Source organism: Natator depressus, chromosome 10 (assembly GCF_965152275.1).
Source record: "Natator depressus isolate rNatDep1 chromosome 10, rNatDep2.hap1, whole genome shotgun sequence".
Lineage (NCBI taxonomy): Eukaryota > Metazoa > Chordata > Testudines > Cheloniidae > Natator > Natator depressus.
In genome coordinates this window covers 58,582,845-58,602,612 of record NC_134243.1, presented here as the reverse complement: position 1 = coordinate 58,602,612, position 19,768 = coordinate 58,582,845, and the positions used below count along the sequence as shown (strand labels likewise).

General features: G+C 38.7%; 1 protein-coding gene across 8 annotated transcripts in view; it reads right to left on the bottom strand.

Annotated features, from left to right (window-relative positions):
* Positions 1–19,768, bottom strand: part of ZNF280D (zinc finger protein 280D) — an 81,873-nt gene that overhangs the window by 3,372 nt on the left and 58,733 nt on the right. For 3 of the 8 annotated variants that reach the window (XM_074966285.1, XM_074966286.1, XM_074966288.1), the window contains 5 exons: positions 18,265–18,327; positions 17,494–17,612; positions 14,744–14,780; positions 9,772–9,817; positions 6,716–6,771 (listed from right to left, as the gene is read on the bottom strand). In XM_074966285.1, the coding sequence (XP_074822386.1) occupies positions 6,716–6,771; positions 9,772–9,817; positions 14,744–14,780; positions 17,494–17,612; positions 18,265–18,327 (321 nt within the window). Of the gene's footprint in view, positions 1–6,715; positions 6,772–6,791; positions 8,885–9,771; positions 9,818–14,540; positions 14,587–14,743; positions 14,781–17,493; positions 17,613–18,264; positions 18,328–19,768 lie in introns of those variants that run through there. The other 5 variants (XR_012641280.1, XM_074966289.1, XM_074966290.1 and 2 more) reach the window with 5 other exon arrangements.

Below are 19,768 nucleotides of genomic sequence, written 5' to 3'. Positions count from 1 at the left end.
TTTTGGTTCTGATAATGGATGATTCAAGTAGGACACAGTTCTGAACATTGCTTCCCATTTGTTATAGGAACACCAACATCCATCATATACTTGCACAGAGGGAATTCTAGTCTCCATTCAGAGGTTTAGTTTGCTGAAAAAGTTTTATTTAATTCCTAGCACCCCAAAAGAAAACTAAAATCTGAAAAAAGCCCAGACTGCCAGAAACTTTGAATGTGATGGACAGATTAAAAAGGAAGATGAAGGAACTACCGTTAGACTATTTTCAAGCTTAATTTGTATTTAAAAGGCTACCATTACTCCCAATTTAGCTTTTAAAAATCTAAAACTTAAATTGAAAACAATTCCTGAACTCTGATATACAGCCATGAGATGTGCGAGGGAGAGTAAGAGATTCTGATTAAAAGCTGCAGAATTATTCTAGCCCAGATATTACTTATTACAAAACTGAGAAGTTGCTCTGCTTTCAAGTTTTACTTTCACTTAAGAAGCTAAACCAAGAATATTTATTAAAAAAACAAAAGCTAAGTGAACTTTCTTGTGCAGGATATAAAACTGATAAGAATTCAGCAACCAAAAGATATTTATCCAGACACTAGAAGCAGCAGAGCCAATTGTAACATAAGCAACCCGACATTGCCATACCAATGTGTTTCACTCATACTCTGGAGGGATTCATTCAAGGGCTAAGAAGCCACGCATTAAAACCCTTCCTCTACTGAAATTGCCAACTAAGGTTAAATTTATATTTCATTTTATTAAAATGCACCATAACATGTTTAAATCTCTACATAAAACATGTAACATACAATTTTTGTTTCTTGTTTAAGAGTCTTCAAGGAAAGGACCTTCTCCCAAAACAAATTCCTACCCCACCCCAACTCTTCCAGGAAAGATTTGAGAAAAGAGGTTTGCATGAGCTAATGGATGCAACATGTTCCAGAGTTAAGGACTCTGCATTCAGAATACCATATCATTTGTATCTTGATGCTTAAAATCTAGGGTTTCTTAGCATGATTGCTCCAGTTGACCTTGACCACGCTGCTGGAACAAGGAAAGAAACATTGTCTCAGATAATCAAGACTTAAGTCATGTACAGGTTTACAGACTGAAGTTGTCATAAATATAAAGGGAAGGGTAAACCCCTTTAAAATCCCTCCTGGCCAGAGGAAAAATCCTCTCACCTGTAAAGGGTTAAGAAGCTAAAAGGTAACCTCGCTGGCACCTGACCAAAATGACCAATGAGGAGACAAGATACTTTCAAAAGCTGAGAGGAGGGAGAGAAACAAAGAGTCTGTGTCTGTCTATATGCTGCTTTTGCCGGGGATAGAACAGGAATGGAGTCTTAGAACTTTTAGTAAGTAATCTAGCTAGGTATGTGTTAGATTATGATTTCTTTAAATGGCTGAGAAAAGAACTGTGCTGAATAGAATGACTATTTCTGTCTGTGTGTCTTTTTTGTAACTTAAGGTTTTGCCTAGAGAGATTCTCTATGTTTTGAATCTAATTACCCTGTAAGATATCTACCATCCTGATTTTACAGAGGTGATTCCTTTATTTCTATTTACTTCTACTTCTATTAAAAGTCTTCTTGTAAGAAAACTGAATGCTTTTTCATTGTTCTCAGATCCAAGGGTTTGGGTCTGTGGTCATCTATGCAAATTGGTGAGGATTTTTACCAAACCTTTCCCAGGAAGTGGGGTGCAAGGGTTGGGAGGATTTTGGGGGGAAAGACATGTCCAAACTACGTTTCCCAGTAAACCCAGTTAGAGTTTGGTGGTGGCAGTGGATATTCCAAGGATAAAATTAATTTGTACTTGGGGAAGTTTTAACCTAAGCTGGTAAAAGTAAGCTTAGGAGGTTTTCATGCAGGTCCCCACATCTGTACCCTAGAGTTCAGAGTGGGGGAGGAACCTTGACAGAAGTCAATCCTATACTTGTATTCACAAGTTAAATGAAAGCTATGACAGTTCCTGGGGAAATGGTGTAATATATTTGCTATAGCTAATACTGCCTAACAAGCTAGCACCCTCATTCTGGACCAGCTATAGCTACAAAGTGATGAAAAAAGATGCTCCATACTGATCCACCTGGGATTCCAAGAGCACAGAGGAGTATAAGAACATGTCCAAAGTGAGAACCTCTTAAAATGTGAATATACCCTCAATAAATGGGCAAGAACCATCACCCCAAGCCCTTAAAAACTCACATATCCCTCAAGCATCAAATTCTCCACCTTTTCCAAACTGAACCCCTATGAATTTGCTTTCATCCAAGCTCAATTTTGGCCAGGCACTGGAAGGCAGACTATGCATCACTTAATACTGATGAAGAAATAGATACAGCTGTGTGCTATCAGCACACTGACAAATTTATATATCTTACCACTACTTTATTTATACATGTTGAATTGAAAGGTGTAAGATTAAAAATAATATTGCAAATTCACTCAAAAAGACGTCTTGCAGCAAAGGAATTTAGTTACCCAAAACAAATGGTGACCTCTCAGATAACAAGGCATACAATGCCTCTAAACCAAAACCATTTACCCCGATCAAGAACTGCAGATGAGTCAAGAAAACCCAATGATGTGTGACAAATTAAGACATCGAGTCAAAAAAGCTAATGTAATGGAAAAAGCTAATGTACTCAATGCTTTTTTTGCCTCTGTCTTCACGAACAAGGTCAGCTCCCAGACTGCTGCGCTGGGCATCACAGCATGGGGAGTAGATGGCCAGCCCTCAGTGGAGAAAGAGGTGGTTAGGGACTATTTAGAAAAGCTGGACGTGCACAAGTCCATGGGGCCGGACGAGTTGCATCCAAGAGTGCTAAAGGAATTGGTGGCTGTGATTGCAGAGCCATTGGCCATTATCTTTGAAAACTTGTGGCCAACGGGGGAAGTCCCGGATGACTGGAAAAAGGCTAATGTAGTGCCAATCTTTAAAAAAGGGAAGAAGGAGGATCCTGGGAACTACAGGCCAGTCAGCCTCACCTCAGTCCCCGGAAAAATCATGGAGCAGGTTCTCAAAGAATCAATCCTGAAGCACTTAGAGGAGAGGAAAGTGATCAGGAACAGTCAGCATGGATTCACCAAGGGAAGGTCATGCCTGACTAATCTAATTGCCTTCTATGATGAGATTACTGATTCTGTGGATGAAGGGAAAGCAGTGGATGTATTGTTTCTTGACTTTAGCAAAGCTTTTGACACGGTCTCCCACAGTATTCTTGTCAGCAAGTTAAAGAAGTATGGGCTGGATGAATGCACTATAAGGTGGGTAGAAAGTTGGCTAGATTGTCGGGCTCAACGGGTAGTGATCAATGGCTCCATGTCTAGTTGGCAGCCGGTGTCAAGTGGAGTGCCCCAGGGGTCGGTCCTGGGGCCGGTTTTGTTCAATATCTTCATAAATGATCTGGAAGATGGTGTGGATTGCACCCTCAGCAAATTTGCGGATGATACTAAACTAGGAGGAGTGGTAGATACGTTGGAGGGCAGGGATAGGATACAGAAGGACCTAGACAAATTGGAGGATTGGGTCAAAAGAAATCTGATGAGGTTCAATAAGGATAAGTGCAGGGTCCTGCACTTAGGACGGAAGAACCCAATGCACCGCTACAGACTAGGGACCGAATGGCTAGGCAGCAGTTCTGCGGAAAAGGACCTAGGGGTTACAGTGGACGAGAAGCTGGATATGAGTCAGCAGTGTGCCCTTGCTGCCAAGAAGGCCAATGGCATTTTGGGATGTATAAGTAGGGGCATAGCGAGCAGATCGAGGGACGTGATCGTTCCCCTCTATTCGACACTGGTGAGGCCTCATCTGGAGTACTGTGTCCAGTTTTGGGCCCCACACTACAAGAAGGATGTGGATAAATTGGAGAGAGTCCAGCGAAGGGCAACAAAAATGATTAGGGGTCTGGAACACATGACCTATGAGAAGAGGCTGAGGGAACTGGGATTGTTTAGTCTGCAGAAGAGAAGAATGAGGGGGGATTTGATAGCTACTTTCAACTACCTGAGAGGTGGTTCCAGAGAGGATGGTTCTAGACTATTCTCAGTGGTAGAAGAGGACAGGACAAGGAGTAATGGTCTCAAGTTGCAGTGGGGGAGGTTTAGGTTGGATATTAGGAAAAACTTTTTCACTAAGAGGGTGGTGAAACACTGGAATGTGTTACCTAGGGAGGTGGTAGAATCTCCTTCCTTAGAAGTTTTTAAGGTCAGGCTTGACAAAGCCCTGGCTGGGATGATTTAATTGGGGATTGGTCCTGCTTTGAGCAGGGGGTTGGACTAGATGACCTCCTGAGGTCCCTTCCAACCCTGATATTCTATGATTCTATGAAAATACTATTTGGTATTGAGAAATAAATATGCAATTTGTTGGTAAGGCTGTGGCTGAAAAAGAGTAGCTTTCTGTCTGATATTTCAGGGAATGAAACACCAACACACTCCTGTGAAATATTCCTGTAAACTAACTATTTTGACAAATGGGCATGTAAAGAAACAGCTAACTGTAGATGTGAGGAAAAAAGAGGAAAAACTGCAATTTTCCAGAGAGAAGGAAGGTTTTGAGTAAATACAGTTAGCCAGCTGGCTACCGTACAATGAAAATAAGTATTCACTTCCTGGAGTTGTATACTTGCATAACCATTCATGTCAAGATGAGAATACCAAGAACGCACTATGGTAATGAGCAAGTTGACATGTGGCCCTAAAGTAGCCAGTCTTGACAGTAAAGGAATCCAAAATCAGGGGCTGACGTAAGTTAAAGAGACACTGAGAGTATAAGACTAACAGCTTAGAGAAATAGAGTTACAGAACTCTAGAAATTTGAAGTGTTGTTGCTGTTATTGTTTTTAAATCTCTCTTGTAATTTTAAGGATTTGGCTCTAGCTAGGGGAGACTAGGGAATCAACTCTACATATACTTGCTTTTTGAAACATTTATGAGTTCATTTGATCTTCTCTTTGTTTTATTTAGGATATTTGGGGATTTTTCATTTTCTGGGAAGATTCCTATAGTCTGTCCCAAGGAAAGGTAAACAACCCTCTTGTTTGAGAGAAGAGATATAACAAGGGAATGGGTTTTATGCTCATGCTTGAGTTCTCACTCAAAAGCCCGACAATGGAGCCAGGAGGGATTGGCTGGATTGTGAAACACGGGAAAAGACTAGACCACTGATGAGTCTGAGAGAGCAAGGTGACTTGAGCAATGGTATCAAGGGCTGCTGATGAAACTAAAAAGGATCAATATGGAGTCCTGACCACTGCCAATTGCCAGGAGGATACTGTCAACAAACAAAACTAGTCAATGCTATGTTATATATTGGCCTAAAAATCAAACAGATCAACAAAATTTGGAGGATTAAAAAATGATTGATACCAGAGGTGCCTTGTCCCAGTTTTCAATATTTTAAAAATCTACTACCATAGTGGTGGTTTTCATCATGTTGAGATCTGTGCACTAGGAACTAGACTGAAACAATCAACTCATTTCCTCTAGGCCACTGAACTATTTTCAGACTTGAATAGCTGTGTCATTACAAAGCAGAAATTTGCAACAAATACAAATGGGGAGGCAGGGAGAAGCTAGTAAATATGATACACAATTGTCTACTGTACCAAGATTAGAATGATTTACTACTGTCCTGGGTTGGATTTGAACCAGTGATCTAGCAAAGGAGAGACTTTGCAGTCATTGCTAAACCTGAGCCATTCAGTTCCCATTATTAAGCAAGCATTTTAAGTGAAAGTAAAATGTCAGAGTATCAGACATACCTCAGAAGTGGTCTTTGGTATGACCAGAGCAGGGAAAAGCAAGAGAGAACATTTTATGGGTAGAAATGTAACTGTCAGGCTTTTGTATTAAGCTTACAGTACATACAGTCTTTAAAAAACAAGACATTACATATGTGTATGAATGTAGAATAATATAATTAAGGTAGAAATTTGTGGCATACAACTTTTAAGGACTACTTCAGGACCATGGTTTTGTAAATTAATAACTGTAATAGGCCACTTTAGGATGATAATTTTGGTGTAATAATTCACATTTTATACAAATTGAACTTTTCCAACAACCTTTTGCCCAAAACAAAATGTACATTATTTCACAACTCATGCCAAATTTTACTGATTCACGGATTTCTATGTAACCAGTCTGAATTAATGTTAGCAATGTGTGTGTATTGCTGTATGTTACAATTAATTACCCAACAAGTTCACATATATTGCTTTACAAAAACCTCCAAATTTTGAAGAGTATCTTTTCACAAGTGTGAAAATATGTTTTTCAGAAGCCATACCGATGTTTTTAAAAACATTTACTTAATTACAGTGCATGTTCCCCAATTTTACCCCTCCATTTTTCTCCTGAAAATACCTTTACTATTCAGATTCATTAACATAATAAATAATCCTTCTTTTCAGTATTTCGTACGTCTTTTGGTGCAATTATTTTTTGAATGTTGACTGTATGTTTACAAATATTAAGACTTTAAAACTTGTAACAAATACACAAAATTTGGAGCCCAATAGCCCAAGTTCCAGGTCTTGTTGAGTAAATACACACCTGCTATTTAAAAATTACTTTCTACCATGAAAAAATTAACAGTATACAAATACTAGTCAAAATATTTTCTCCCAATTACCTGAGAAATAACACAGCACATGTGTTATTTTACCTACTTGAATTTCAAGAGATGCAGCTGTTCCTTATATTTACCTTTCAAAAGTTGATGTTTCTGTTTTTCCTTCAGGCAAACTAGGTCTTGAATTTTTCTGTAATAATTAATTATATTTTTTTATTTTACATCCATGACCAACTGATTATACTGCAATGCAGCAGAAAGAATTTTACACTGCTATTTCCCCAGATCCGCAAGTTAGTAGGGATCCAGTAGATAGCTTAGTACAGACACTTGCAACCAGTCTTCCAAGTTAAGAAAAAGTAGATCACATTTTAGCACACATTTCTGTGACCCTTATTCATATAAGTAGACCCACTCACATCTCACTTGAGTAGGGTCTGCAGAACTGAGTCCCCACAGTTGTTCATTTGGAGGAAGAATATCAGGACTGAACTACAGATTTGTTGACCATCAGTGGAAACAAAAGTGAAGTTAATGCAATTTAAAGTATTACACAGCACTTCCTGGACAGTATCTATTGGAGATGTATTAGATAAGGAAGACTGACATACAAATTTGTCTCAGAAAAAACTGTCAGGCTCTGGTTGTAAGTGCTTAGTGTGGTAGCTTTATAGGAGAACAAATTGTCCACGATCATATCTTAATAGGATAAGGGATTTTTCAGCACTGGAAGGCACAATAAAAACGAGCTAATTCTTTCATGTATAAAATAACTAATTGTAAAAAAGTAAAAAAAGAGTGCTCCAATGATGGTATTTCGAAATGGCCAAAGGAGTTTAATAAAAGCATCTGCCATAATGCAGAACCGTAAGCCCATGCAAAGCCCCATTGAAGTCAATGAAGGGTCAGGGCCTAAAATGATAAAATTAGGCAATTTAATTCATAATGGTCACTGTTCAAAATTATAAATGGATTTTGAATTTAAAATGAAAAATTGTTAATGTGTAATGTTCAGAAAAGTATCCTAAATTTCTATTATTTGTATTGAGGTTTTTTTTAGTCAAATCGTTTTTTCTTTTTTGTTTTTGTATTGTATACTACTTGTATCTATATTTTGTAGTGTAACATACAGTACATATGACATATGGGGATCTGTTTACTCTGCTACAGTGAGACCAAATTCTACAGCAAACATCTTCAAATTCCATGGCAATGTTAATCTGTTCTAAATAGCCTTCATTCTGATCCCTTCACTCATATAAAAAAACAAAACAAAACCACACAATGATGGCTCATACTCACTGACCTAAAATTATTTCCAACAAAGATTATCTTCAACTATGGATTTTTCACTATGTCCTGTAGGTGACTTGGCTCCACTCTCCATGCCTCGGATCCCATGATGATGTACAGCTGGCCTGCTACAGAACCTCCTTCCCCACCCATGCCTACCTAGGAAGGGGTGAGCTTATAGATAACTTCCGCAACTCATCTCCCTATGATGTTCTCAAGGCAACCTAACTGGCCAGCCTATGCTTTTGGTTCCCCCAGATCCAGGCTGTAAATTGACTCCAGCTCTGGTCTCTGACCCAGTTATCTAATATTATCAAACAGAGCAGAAAGCATGCACTATAACCTAGTTAACGCCTCCTGACAGGGAAAAACTAGAGAGCAAAATACAGCTGCAGTCAGATCCAGGCAGAGCAGGTATATGGAACAAAATGTCGAGCACCTGGCTGCAGCAAAATTTAAAACATTTCATGCCACTGGGGAAAAATAACCAATTCCACAGCTATAGAATCAGAATCCAAGAGGCCCTGACGAAGCTGAAGGGGCAGGTCATATTTCTGAGGGCTGCTTCAGGCTCCCTGCAAACCTCAAAGAAATGGTCTGCACTTTGTTCATTTTTTCAGTGTAATGCATCTTCTGCAATCTTCACCTGGAAGTTGAAGCTAGACAATCAGACTGGAAATGAGGTGCAAATTTTTAACAGTGAAGGTAACCACTGGAACAATTAACCAAGGGTCATGGTGGATTCTCCATCACTGGCACTTTTAAAATCTAGAATGGATGTTTTTCTAAAATATATGCTCTATGAATTAATTTGGGGAAGTTCTATGGCCTGTACTATACAGGAGGTCAGACTAGATGATCACAGAGGTCCATTCTGGCCTTGGAATCTATGAAAAAAATCATAAGGGCTAGAAATTTAATTTTTTTTTTTTAATGAAAGCAGAGGTTCTAGAGCACATTTCTGCAGGGCAATTGGGTGAATTCCACAGCAAATTCCACGCTGCTGAATCCTGGAATACATGAGGCCCCATTATACACATGTAAAATACATTCTTAATACTCTGTATCAACAATATTTAATGAAAACATACAAAGAAAAAACTGGAGAACCTTAAGAGAGGCACATTTCTGTCCCCAAACCCAGTAGATCCACTACGGTTCTGCAGGAAACAAGTGCTAATTACAAACCGGGTCTGTGCCAGATCCTAGGCCTTTCCCTCCACCCACTGGCAGAGTGGGGTTTCCGTAACTGCAGATTCTCTTTTCTGAAGAGTCTCAACAAGATAGACAGGAGAACAATGTCCATTATTCCACCAAGTATGCCCATTACTCTGCAAATCCCAACCCACAGGAGAAAGTTCTGCAGGGCGTTAAGGGAGTGAGAGTGGGTGGTATGAGAATCTATATGCGATAGACTCCAACTACCCTCTTCCACACAGAGCAGGGGAGATATGTGAGCAGATCTGAGAAAAGCAGTCTAGACTAGCAAAGGAATGACTGAAGTTTATTTGTTGTTGTTTTTAAACAACATTTTTAGTTTTAACTATGACAAAGAGTGCAATTTTTTTTTTAAAAGTCACTTTCTCACTTCCATTAAGTCTTTGCAGTATACATAGGGCAACTAACAATGGCTTCATTAGATTGGCATTTCAGTCCAATCAGTATTTGAATGCCAACTGGAAGTTTCTAGATATAGCAAATTTAAAGGACATTGAGTAGAGGGACATTTTAGTTATGTCATTTGAAAACAGATGACAATGCAGGACAAGGCTTGATTCTTCAAAACAAATGCATGTCCTGGACATACTAGTCTTATTATACAGCAGTACGTACATATGTATTTAAGTAGTATCTTCCCAGTCGGTTAACCATTATAGACATTATAATAAAATATTACCTCAGACTTTGAAATCTCCACCAGAGAGAGAGAAGTTGCCTTTAACCTAGTGAATAATGAATTAAGATTCAGAGTTTTCATATTGTACTATTAATATTAAAAATAAAGATGAAAATAGGACAAATATTATACTTACAGTAAGAAAAATACCACAGGAACTTGAAATTTATTTTTATTGTTCAAATGGTCTGAGCTGGCTTAAAATCTATTTCATATTTTAACGTCTCAAAACATTTATTGTATACACGTAGTAAGTTGTACACAAACTTGTTTCGTGTGACCCTTTCCCATTTATTTCATTGATGGAAAAAAGCAAAGTAATAATCTCACAAAACTTCAAGAAATACTGTTCTGCTAATAGTTGCTGTAAGTCTATTTGATGATAGATGATGCATCTTTCCCACAAATCAGACAACCTCTCAAACTATGACGGAATCACTGCTTTAACCAAATAAATTCCTAAGATTTATATATAAAAGTAGCTATATTTTACAAAGTTAAAACATGTTTCTTTCATACAGCTACACAATGAAATTAAACAGAAACATTCCTACAACAAAACTGTTGCATATGTCTTTCTTAAATTGTATAATTTATTGCATCCAATAGCTAAGAATAAAGGGTTTTTTTGGAATGTTGTAAAATGTTGAAATTGACCTTCAACTATCACTTAGAGGATAGTCTTCCCCAAAAATATCTTCACAAGTACAATCCATACATTAGACAGCTATAAATTATTTAAATTTATTGACTTCTAAAACCACATTAATTAAACAGCTTATCACAACATCACCCTGATTGATTTTCTGTGTTTATATGAGAAAATGCTACTGCAGAGATAGCAAGTAGTACGTATGTCCGACAAAACCTTGTTAAGTCATCAGTTTTAATATAAAATCTAACCTTTCAAAGACTTTTTGTTTTAGAAATTGCTTGTGGCTATATCTTCCTTGTTGATGTTGCATTAAAGTCAATTTTAATCAGCTGACATATGGTGCTGTTTCTATCAGACCCGAGTAGTAATGTTATTAATCATGAATTAAATTATTCATGACCTCAGTGAGGCTTAATGACTGCTTCTACAATGTGCAATATAACTTGCATGAGAAACAGTAATTTAAATTTTATGAAAAACAGATAACACCAGAACTAAGCCTAATGTCATCCAGCCTAAGTGCTGTTCTACTATTGACTAATCCAAGAAAAAACAAATGTTAATAAACACCATTTCAATAATCTTTAAACATTCTCTATGGACATATCATAAAACTTATGTTGATTAATACCACCACCTTGGTAGGTATTAATAATGACTTTGCTAGTGTTATGTAGACCCATTTATGATTATTTATTACATCCTGATTTATGATATAGAATGATATATATATTCAAGGGGACCAAAGATCATACTGTTTTTTGTAGCACTTAGCATTATATTAATGTAAAACTAATTAACAATGAGAAAAACAGAGTAAATCAAGTGTTAAGATTGTGTACAATAAATGACGCACTAAAACCACTCTTTTCGGTTAGGGATTTAGAATACTCTGAAGTATTTAATCGTGAGTAGGAACACCAATAAAAAATGAAGTGGCATCCACTTAGGAAGGAACAATCAGTTGCACACATAAAAAATGGGAAGTGACTGCCTAGAAAGGAGTACTGCAGAAAGGGATCTGGAGGTTAAAGTGGATCACAAGCTAAATACCAGTCAACAGTGTAAAGAAAAAGGAACTGTTGCAAAAAAGAAACATCACTCTAGGATGTATTAGCAGGAGTGTTGTAAGCAAGACATGAGAAGTAATTCTTCCGCTCTACTTCACACTGATTAGGTCTCAACTGGAAGATTGTGTCCAGTTCTGCATACCACATTTCAGGAAAGATGTGGACAAATTGGAGAAAGTCCAGAGAAGAGCAACAAAAATGATTAAAGGTCTAGAAAACATAGTTTCCACGATATGCTATGCATCCGATGAAGTGAGCTGTAGCTCACGAAAGCTCAAGCTCAAATAAACTGGTTAGTCTCTAAGGTGCCACAAGTACTCCTTTTCTTTTTACGAATACAGACTAACACGGCTGTTACTCTATAACCTATGAGGGAAGATTGAAAAAGCTGGGTTTGTTTAATCTGGAGAAGAGACGATAGAGGGGACATGATAACAGTTTTCAAGTACATAAAAGGCTGTCACAAGGACGAGGGAGATCAATTGTTCTTGTTAATCTCTGAAGATAGGACAAGAAGCAATGGGCTTAAATTGCAGCAAAAACGCTTTGGGATGGATATTAGGAAAAACTTCCTGTCAAGGTAGTTAAACACTGGAATAAATTGCCTAAGGAGGTTATAGAATCTCCATCATTAGAGATTTTTAAGAGCAGGTTAGACAAACACCTGTCAAGGATGGTCTAGATTAGTGGTTCTCAAAGCCGGTCTGCCGCTTGTTTAGGGAAAGCCCCCGGCGGGCCGGACCAGTTTATTTACCTGCCGCGTCCGCAGGTTCGGCCGATCGCGGCTCCCACTGGCCGCGGTTTGCCGCACCAGGCCAATGGGGGCTGCGGAAAGGGCGGCCAGCACGCCCCTTGCCCATGCCACTTCCCGCAGCCCTCATTGGCCTGGAGTGGCAAACCGCAGCCACTGGGAGCCACGATCGGCCAAACCTGCGGACGCGGCCGGTAAACAAACCGGTCCGGCCTGCCGGGGGCTTTCCCTAAACAAGCGGCAGACCGGCTTTGAGAACCACTGGTCTAGCTAATACTTAGTCCTGCCATGAGTGGAGGGGACTGGACAAGATGAACTCTTGAGGTCCCTTCCAGTCTGATGATTCTATAATATTAAAGATTTCATCCATGAACACTAAACAAGAAACCTAAAGAAAATACTACTATGTGATGTTTCCAATAATTTGAAGAAATGTAGTATCAATCTTAAATCTTTTAGGGCCAAATTCACAAGTATGTTCTGACAGCTTTAAGCCATTCTCCTGAAAAACTCATGAAGAAGTGTTCTCTTCAAAATGGTGACTACCTCACTGTTCCCAACTGAAGAGAAGCCCAGCTCCCCCACTAGGAATATGGCAGTTTCCTGTGCTGTCAAGAGGTAAATAGGAGCACTGCGAGGAGCAACTCAGTGCAGATACAGGCCTATAGCCCGAGTCACACTGAGAACAACAGGAGATGATGGCTAGTTTGAGAGATGACTGTTCTTTGTGGACTTCTCTTAAGATTAACAGTGGTTGAAGAATAAAAAAGAAACTTTCAGTTATACCCAGCAGCAACGAATGGCCACTAATTCTAAAAAGAAAAAATTCTTCAAATGAAGCCTAGTCATAAGATTCTACTGAGTTTTAACTATATGGGAAATTTGAAGAGTCTGTGTTATTTGTTATTAAGATCATCAGGCATTACAAAAACAGTTTTGCCACAGGATGCAAAATTTCTTAAAAGGTCCCATTTTAAAATGAATTTAACTCAAACTAATTAACAGATTTATTTATAAATCCTCAGAACTTTCTTTACTCAAGAAGTGGTATAATTTGGGTGAGGGTGTGCTGTAATTTTCATACATAACAAAAAGAGTAATCCCTTCTTTCAGTGCAAAACTTAACTTAATCTTAACTGTAGTACCTCTATAACATACTACAGATATTGAAATATACTTCTCTCATTGCAAAAAGTACACACACACACACACAGGAAATATATGCTATAACTGAATTTTAGTTTTATTTTGTATTTGAAAACCTATAAAAAAATCTATTTATTGTGATTATTTCTAGAAACAGGGAATGAGCATCATACCCTAGCAGAGCATGGGAATTTAAAAAAAAAAAAAAAAAAAAAAAATGTAGACAGCCTCGTGTATACCAAATTACATTCAAACAAAGCCAGCCACTTTGATCACAAAAGTGTCACGTCTCACACACACTGGTTCTGCAGACTAGTGTCTACACTACTCAGGGTGTCCAGCTATTGGCCAGCTTCCAGAAGGTTGGCGTGCATATTAGTAGTATTATAGGAGCTTTAGTGATGGCGCTGTTAAACAATAATAGAACAACAGAATAATAATAGAACAATAAAAGAATACCATGTAAGTTCATGTAAGTTCAACTTTCATGATAAAGAGATTGCACTACAGTACTTGTATGAGGTGAATTGAAAAATACTATTTCTTTTTGTTTACAGTGCAAATATTTGTAATAAAAAATAATATAAAGTGAGCACTGTACACTTTCTATTCTGGGTTGTAATAGAAATCAATATATTTGAAAATGTAGAAAAACATCCAAAAATATTTAATACATTTCAATTGGTATTCTATTGTTTAACAGTGCGATTAATCATGATTAATTTTTTTTTAATCGAGATTAGTTTTTTGAGTTAATCACGTGCGTTAACTGCAATTAATCGACAGCCCTAAAAAAGGTAAATTTTTTTCTTTGCACATCATCTAAGAAAACTAGTGACAAAAGCACACACCTTTATCATATAAATTACCTCGGATTCATTCTAAATGTCATAACTAAATCCTCATTTGTTTAGTTCAGATAAAACCAAAATCTTCACTGTAACCCAACAAAGAACATTAAAGATTCATTAAACAGTGTTAATATTAGAAATGGGTTGAAGCAGTGTTCAGATTCAGATTAGTTTAGGCTTCAGTTCAGGATGGATCAGTGCCAAAATCTCTCAGATAATCTAACAATTTTTGCAAAATTGGACAAAAATCTTGAAAGTAGTATTCATTAGAGATTTTGTCTAAGGCCAAACCATACCTGGATAATAGGTCCTCTCCAGTTAGGATACAATCCAGAACTAAAACTATGAAGACAAGCAGAGAGCTAAGAATATTTATCCACGCGCCTCAAATACGATGAAATTCGAAGGAGCTCATATTCATAGTGCAACTTTTGACCATATCTAATTAATACAAATTAAGTTAACTACATTTTAGATGTTAACAAATATAAAAACTTACTCAGAAATGTGTTCAGCAGCTGGGCAACCTAGGGAAACTGGAATTAAAAATAAAGGATTAATTCTGTATTAAAAAATACACCTTGAAATATCATCATTAAAGATCATCCATTTCATCCTTACCCATTAGAATTTTACTTTCAACAACACCACTTTGCCAAGCCATGGGTACTAGGGTAGCTCCCCAATATTACAACCTCTTCATGAGCCATCTTGAAGAAGAATTTCTGGACAAATGTACCACAAAACCAGTGATATACAGGACTTGAAATATATCAGTGATATTTCATCCTCTGGACAGATGACCTAAACTCCCTCACTGATTTCCACCACCCATCCATTAAAACTCTAAAACACTTCCACACTAGCATCAACATCCTGGACACCATGATCAGCTTCCACATTGGAACCCTACAGACAATTTATAAAAAAACCCAAACCTGGATCACCCACACCTACTTTCATAGATCCAGTAACCACCTCAAACACACCAAGATATCGGTTATTGACAGCCAGGCACTCAAACACCACAGAATAGGATAGAAAAGAGTCTGGGACATACACCTTAACACACTTAAAAACAGCTTCACCAAACAAGGACACTCCACCAGAGAATGGGCCATCCAAATACCCAAAGAGAACCTGCTTCAATACAGAAATAACCCATCCCCCCCTGCTCGACTGCACACCCCTAGTTGTCACCTACCACCCTCACTGGAGCTCATTATGGGGTATCATCAAACAATTTCAACCCATACTAGATGAGGACGACATTCTGGAAGAAATCTTCCCAAATCCCCTCATCTGACCTTGAAACAATGCCCCCAACCTCTCCAAGCTCATTGTCAGAAGCAAGCTCCCCAGAGACCAGGACATACTAATTCCAAGCAGCACCAGACCCTGCCAGAACACCACCACAAAATTTGTAAACATATCCCCATTGCTAAGATGATCAACACCTCCCACAACACACCTTTCCAGATCAATGGGTCCTACACATGTCGTACCTCATCCAGGGCACAAAATGCCCAACAATAGCTACATGGGTGAAAGCAGACAATCACTACATTCTCAAGTGAACTCACACAGAAAAATGGTAAGACAAAAACACCGTTTCACTTGTGAGTAAACACTTTTCACAAAATAATCTCTCTATAGCTGACCTCAGCCCTAATCCTCAAAGTACTCCTCGGGGAATTCTGCACCACTGCACATGCTCAGAATTTATGTCCCCTGCAGATTTCTTTGCTTCCCCGCAGAAAAATGACTTTCTGACAGGGAAGCAAAGGGAAGCTACAAGAGCAGTCATGCGACTCTCCCCAGCAGTATGTTTTGGGGGCTCAGGGCAGCCAGCAGAGAGGTAAATCACAGCGGGGCAAGAGGCGGGACTGGGGAAGACCTGGCTAGTGGCTCCTACCATGCACCAGGCTCTGCTGCTAGTCCCGGCTGGGCTGGGGAGGACAGGACTTCCTCTTCCCTTGCACAGCATCCATGGCCGGGTCAGACCCATCCCCAGATTTCTCTCCCAGCTGAAGGAAGCTCTGCAAACTCTCCTCTCCATCCCCCATCACTCCTCAGCTGCAGGGGGAGAGATCCCTGAAGAGGGAGCTGCTCCCCCATCTGCCCAACCCCTGTGCATCCAGATCCCCTCATACTCAGACCCTCCCGCCGAGCCTCAACTCCCCCCGCCTGATGAGTCCCACTCCCCCTGCACCTGGACCACCCCACCTAGCCCCAACTGGACCCCTCACACCCAGACCCCGCCCCCTCCACTGAGCCCAACCACCTTCACCTGGACACCCTGCAAAGTCCCATTATCGTTGCATCCAGAACCCCCCAACAAGCCCCTGTGCATCCAGATCCCCCCTGCACCTAGATCCTCCACTGACCCGCCCGCACCCAGATTGCCCCACACAGAACCCTTTCGTTCCACACCTGGATCCTCCCCACACTTGGATCCTGCTTTGCTGAGTCTGCCCGCCCACACCTGGTGCACCTAGCACAGAGGGCAGGGCCACAGGGTGTTTGTGGGGCACGTCTGGTCCTTGCACTGTGTCAGGGTTGGGTGCAGCCTCACTGCTGAGTCTGTGTCCCTTGGGGAGCTGCACTGTGATCTCCCACCTCTGTGCAGCCAGTGGCCTGTGCTCCCCAATACCATGCTTGAGCCTCCACATTTATTTGAAAAATAAAATGTGCAGAATTTTTAAATATTGTGTGCAGAATTTTTATTTTTTTGGCACAGAATGCACTCAGGAGTAACAAAGGAAACCTGCACAACAGGCTTCAAAAGATGAGCCTTGGAGCTTAAATTCATAACTTTGCTAAACATTAAAAATCATGGACTGAAGAAAGGCATTGGCTTTATTGCTTATTACAACAATCTATAACCCACTAACCACACCCCCATTTCCCTCCATTACTGGAAAGGTGTTAATGGACCACTTCACCTTGAACAATACATATTTCAAGGGAGTAACTACTTACGCTAAACAATCTGTTCCACCTTGTATTTAGCTGTGACACTCTGAATACATTTCAAAGACCTGAAGAAGAGTTATGTGTAAGCTTGAATGCTTGTCACTGTCACCAACAGAAGCTGGTCCAATACAAGATATAATTTCACCCAATTTATGAAAGATTAGCATTCATTTTGGGATGTAACTGCACAAGAACCACCAATAATGTGGTAGATTAAAATATTATATTATTAATATTCAATATATAAAGATAAAATATACTACATGTACTTACCATTCTCTATAATAACTTGACAAGTATGAGTATGTCTTTCACTCAAATGTGTGGCCATCTTATCTAAGCCAGAAACATCAGTTAGGAAATCACAATTAAGACACACGACAGTAACACCCCTAAAAAGGAGAAGAAGAAAAAAGGGGGGGGGGGTAAAAAGAGTGAGTAGTACAAGGTTATGAAAGATTTTCTTCTACTTGTGGCATATAAAGTTTGAGACTACGTGCAGATCCCATTAAAATACAATGTACATGTATGTAACGTTTATGTAAATCAACATCATCTTTCTGTGCACTTAAGTATTTATTATTTGCATTAAGGTAGTATGTAGGACCCCTAGTCATATACCAGGACCCCACTGTGCTAAGCACTGTACAAACATAATAAAAAGAAAGTGCCATTATTAGCACTTTTATTGGAGTATTCCAAACATTATAGATAGCAGGTGCGTGAGAGGAAGTTCTTCTCTTGAAAATTTGGCAGGGATGGGGAATAAGGGTGGAAGAGACATGTAGACAGTTGCTTTATTTATCTGCAGCTACATTAAACATTATTAGTTCTCCCACAAGAAGCTTCACTTCCCCTGCATAAACATTTTCACTTCCATGCTACTTCCAACTTGTGGCAACCCACAAGATCAAGAGTTCCAAAGTTTGAACCTCAAATACAGGTCTTATATCTAATATTAACTAAGCGACTAGACAGGTATAAGAGTGTATATTAAAGAGAGAATGAAACAAAGAATAATTTGCAACTGAAAATAAGAGTTACCTTAGTTCTTCTGAATGCTTCTTATAGATCCAAAATCTTTTACTTGGACGAGCACTATGAAAGCTACAGAGAAGAAAATATAATTTTAGCTATTTTTCTATATAGAGGGCAGGTCTTTTTGAGTACAGTATTCCACATAACTACACCATAAATGGTACTGCAAGTTGCCTGTTGTAAGACATGAAAATAAAGGACTTTTATTGTCTGTCCATGTACTGTTCTAAAGTAGTAAATATGGTACATAAAGAGTTCACAGGTTCATGCATCTCACTCGCTGTTCAAAATACTGAAATAATACACCAACATCTTTAAAACATCACTAGTTGTTATATATTTTCAGGATTAGACTACCAGTTAAATAAGTATGTCTTTATCCTTTACAAGGTATCCGTTTAGAAAACTTTTAAGTACTTTCTGAGGAATGTGGTTTTTGGACAAAAACATTTCAGTCATGATTAGCTGAAGTACTCTGAAGTTTAATTTTCAAGATACAATCACTATCATAATATGGCAATAGCATAGCGTTGTCTCTGAATAAGTAGTTTGAATTTTTGTGTTTGCACATAAACAAGTAGTAAGTCATTTGTAAAAATAGATAAAACAGACTAAGAATATATTCTGAACTTCTAAAGGTTTAACTATTATCTTCATGTTTTACAGTAATTAAAATAAGCTATATATTTGTTATCAGTATCAGTATTCCAGTTTGCTCTGGCTCTGCTATGGTTTGGAAACAAGGCATCATTTATGGACTATACTCAATAGGCTTAAACAACAGCTTAATAAATGTGCATATGAGATCTCTCTTAATATATAAGAGAGACTAAAGCCACAAGATAGCTATACAGCTGCTGGCTGCTAGCACAGAAGGTTCTCCTATTAACTAACTAGAAACCAGCGAGTTTGTAATATGATACATCACTTCATCCAGAAACTCAAATGGACACTGACACCACTACATGTCCGTGTGTGTAAATGGGCACAGGCATGTCTACATATATACACGCAAAATGCTGAAACATTAAGATTGCAAAGTCAAGCACTCAGTTAGAAAATGCCAGAATTTAAGGTTGCCAATTCAACCGTAACTCATTCCCAGTGTGCGTATTCATTATATAGTCCTTAATTATATGATCACATTTTTTCCACAGTACCCCTGCCTCATTCAGTGCACAAAATGAGCAGTGCTCATTTAATGAGCAGCTATTCAACATTTTGATTTACCCTCATTGTGTGTGAGGCTCCACACCTTATTTACTGCATCACTATTCAAACACTGCACTAAATACAGAACTATTAATTTTCTCATGGGCTTTTCTATCACGATCATCACTGTAGTATCTGACTGTTTCACAAACATCAATGAATTTAGCTTCACATTACCCCTGTGAGATAAGGCAGTATTATTTTACAGATGCAGAACTGAGGCACAGAGAGAATAGGGTCAAAAAAGTAGCCACTAATTTTGGGTGGCCAATTTTAGACACCAAGGGCCTGATTTTTC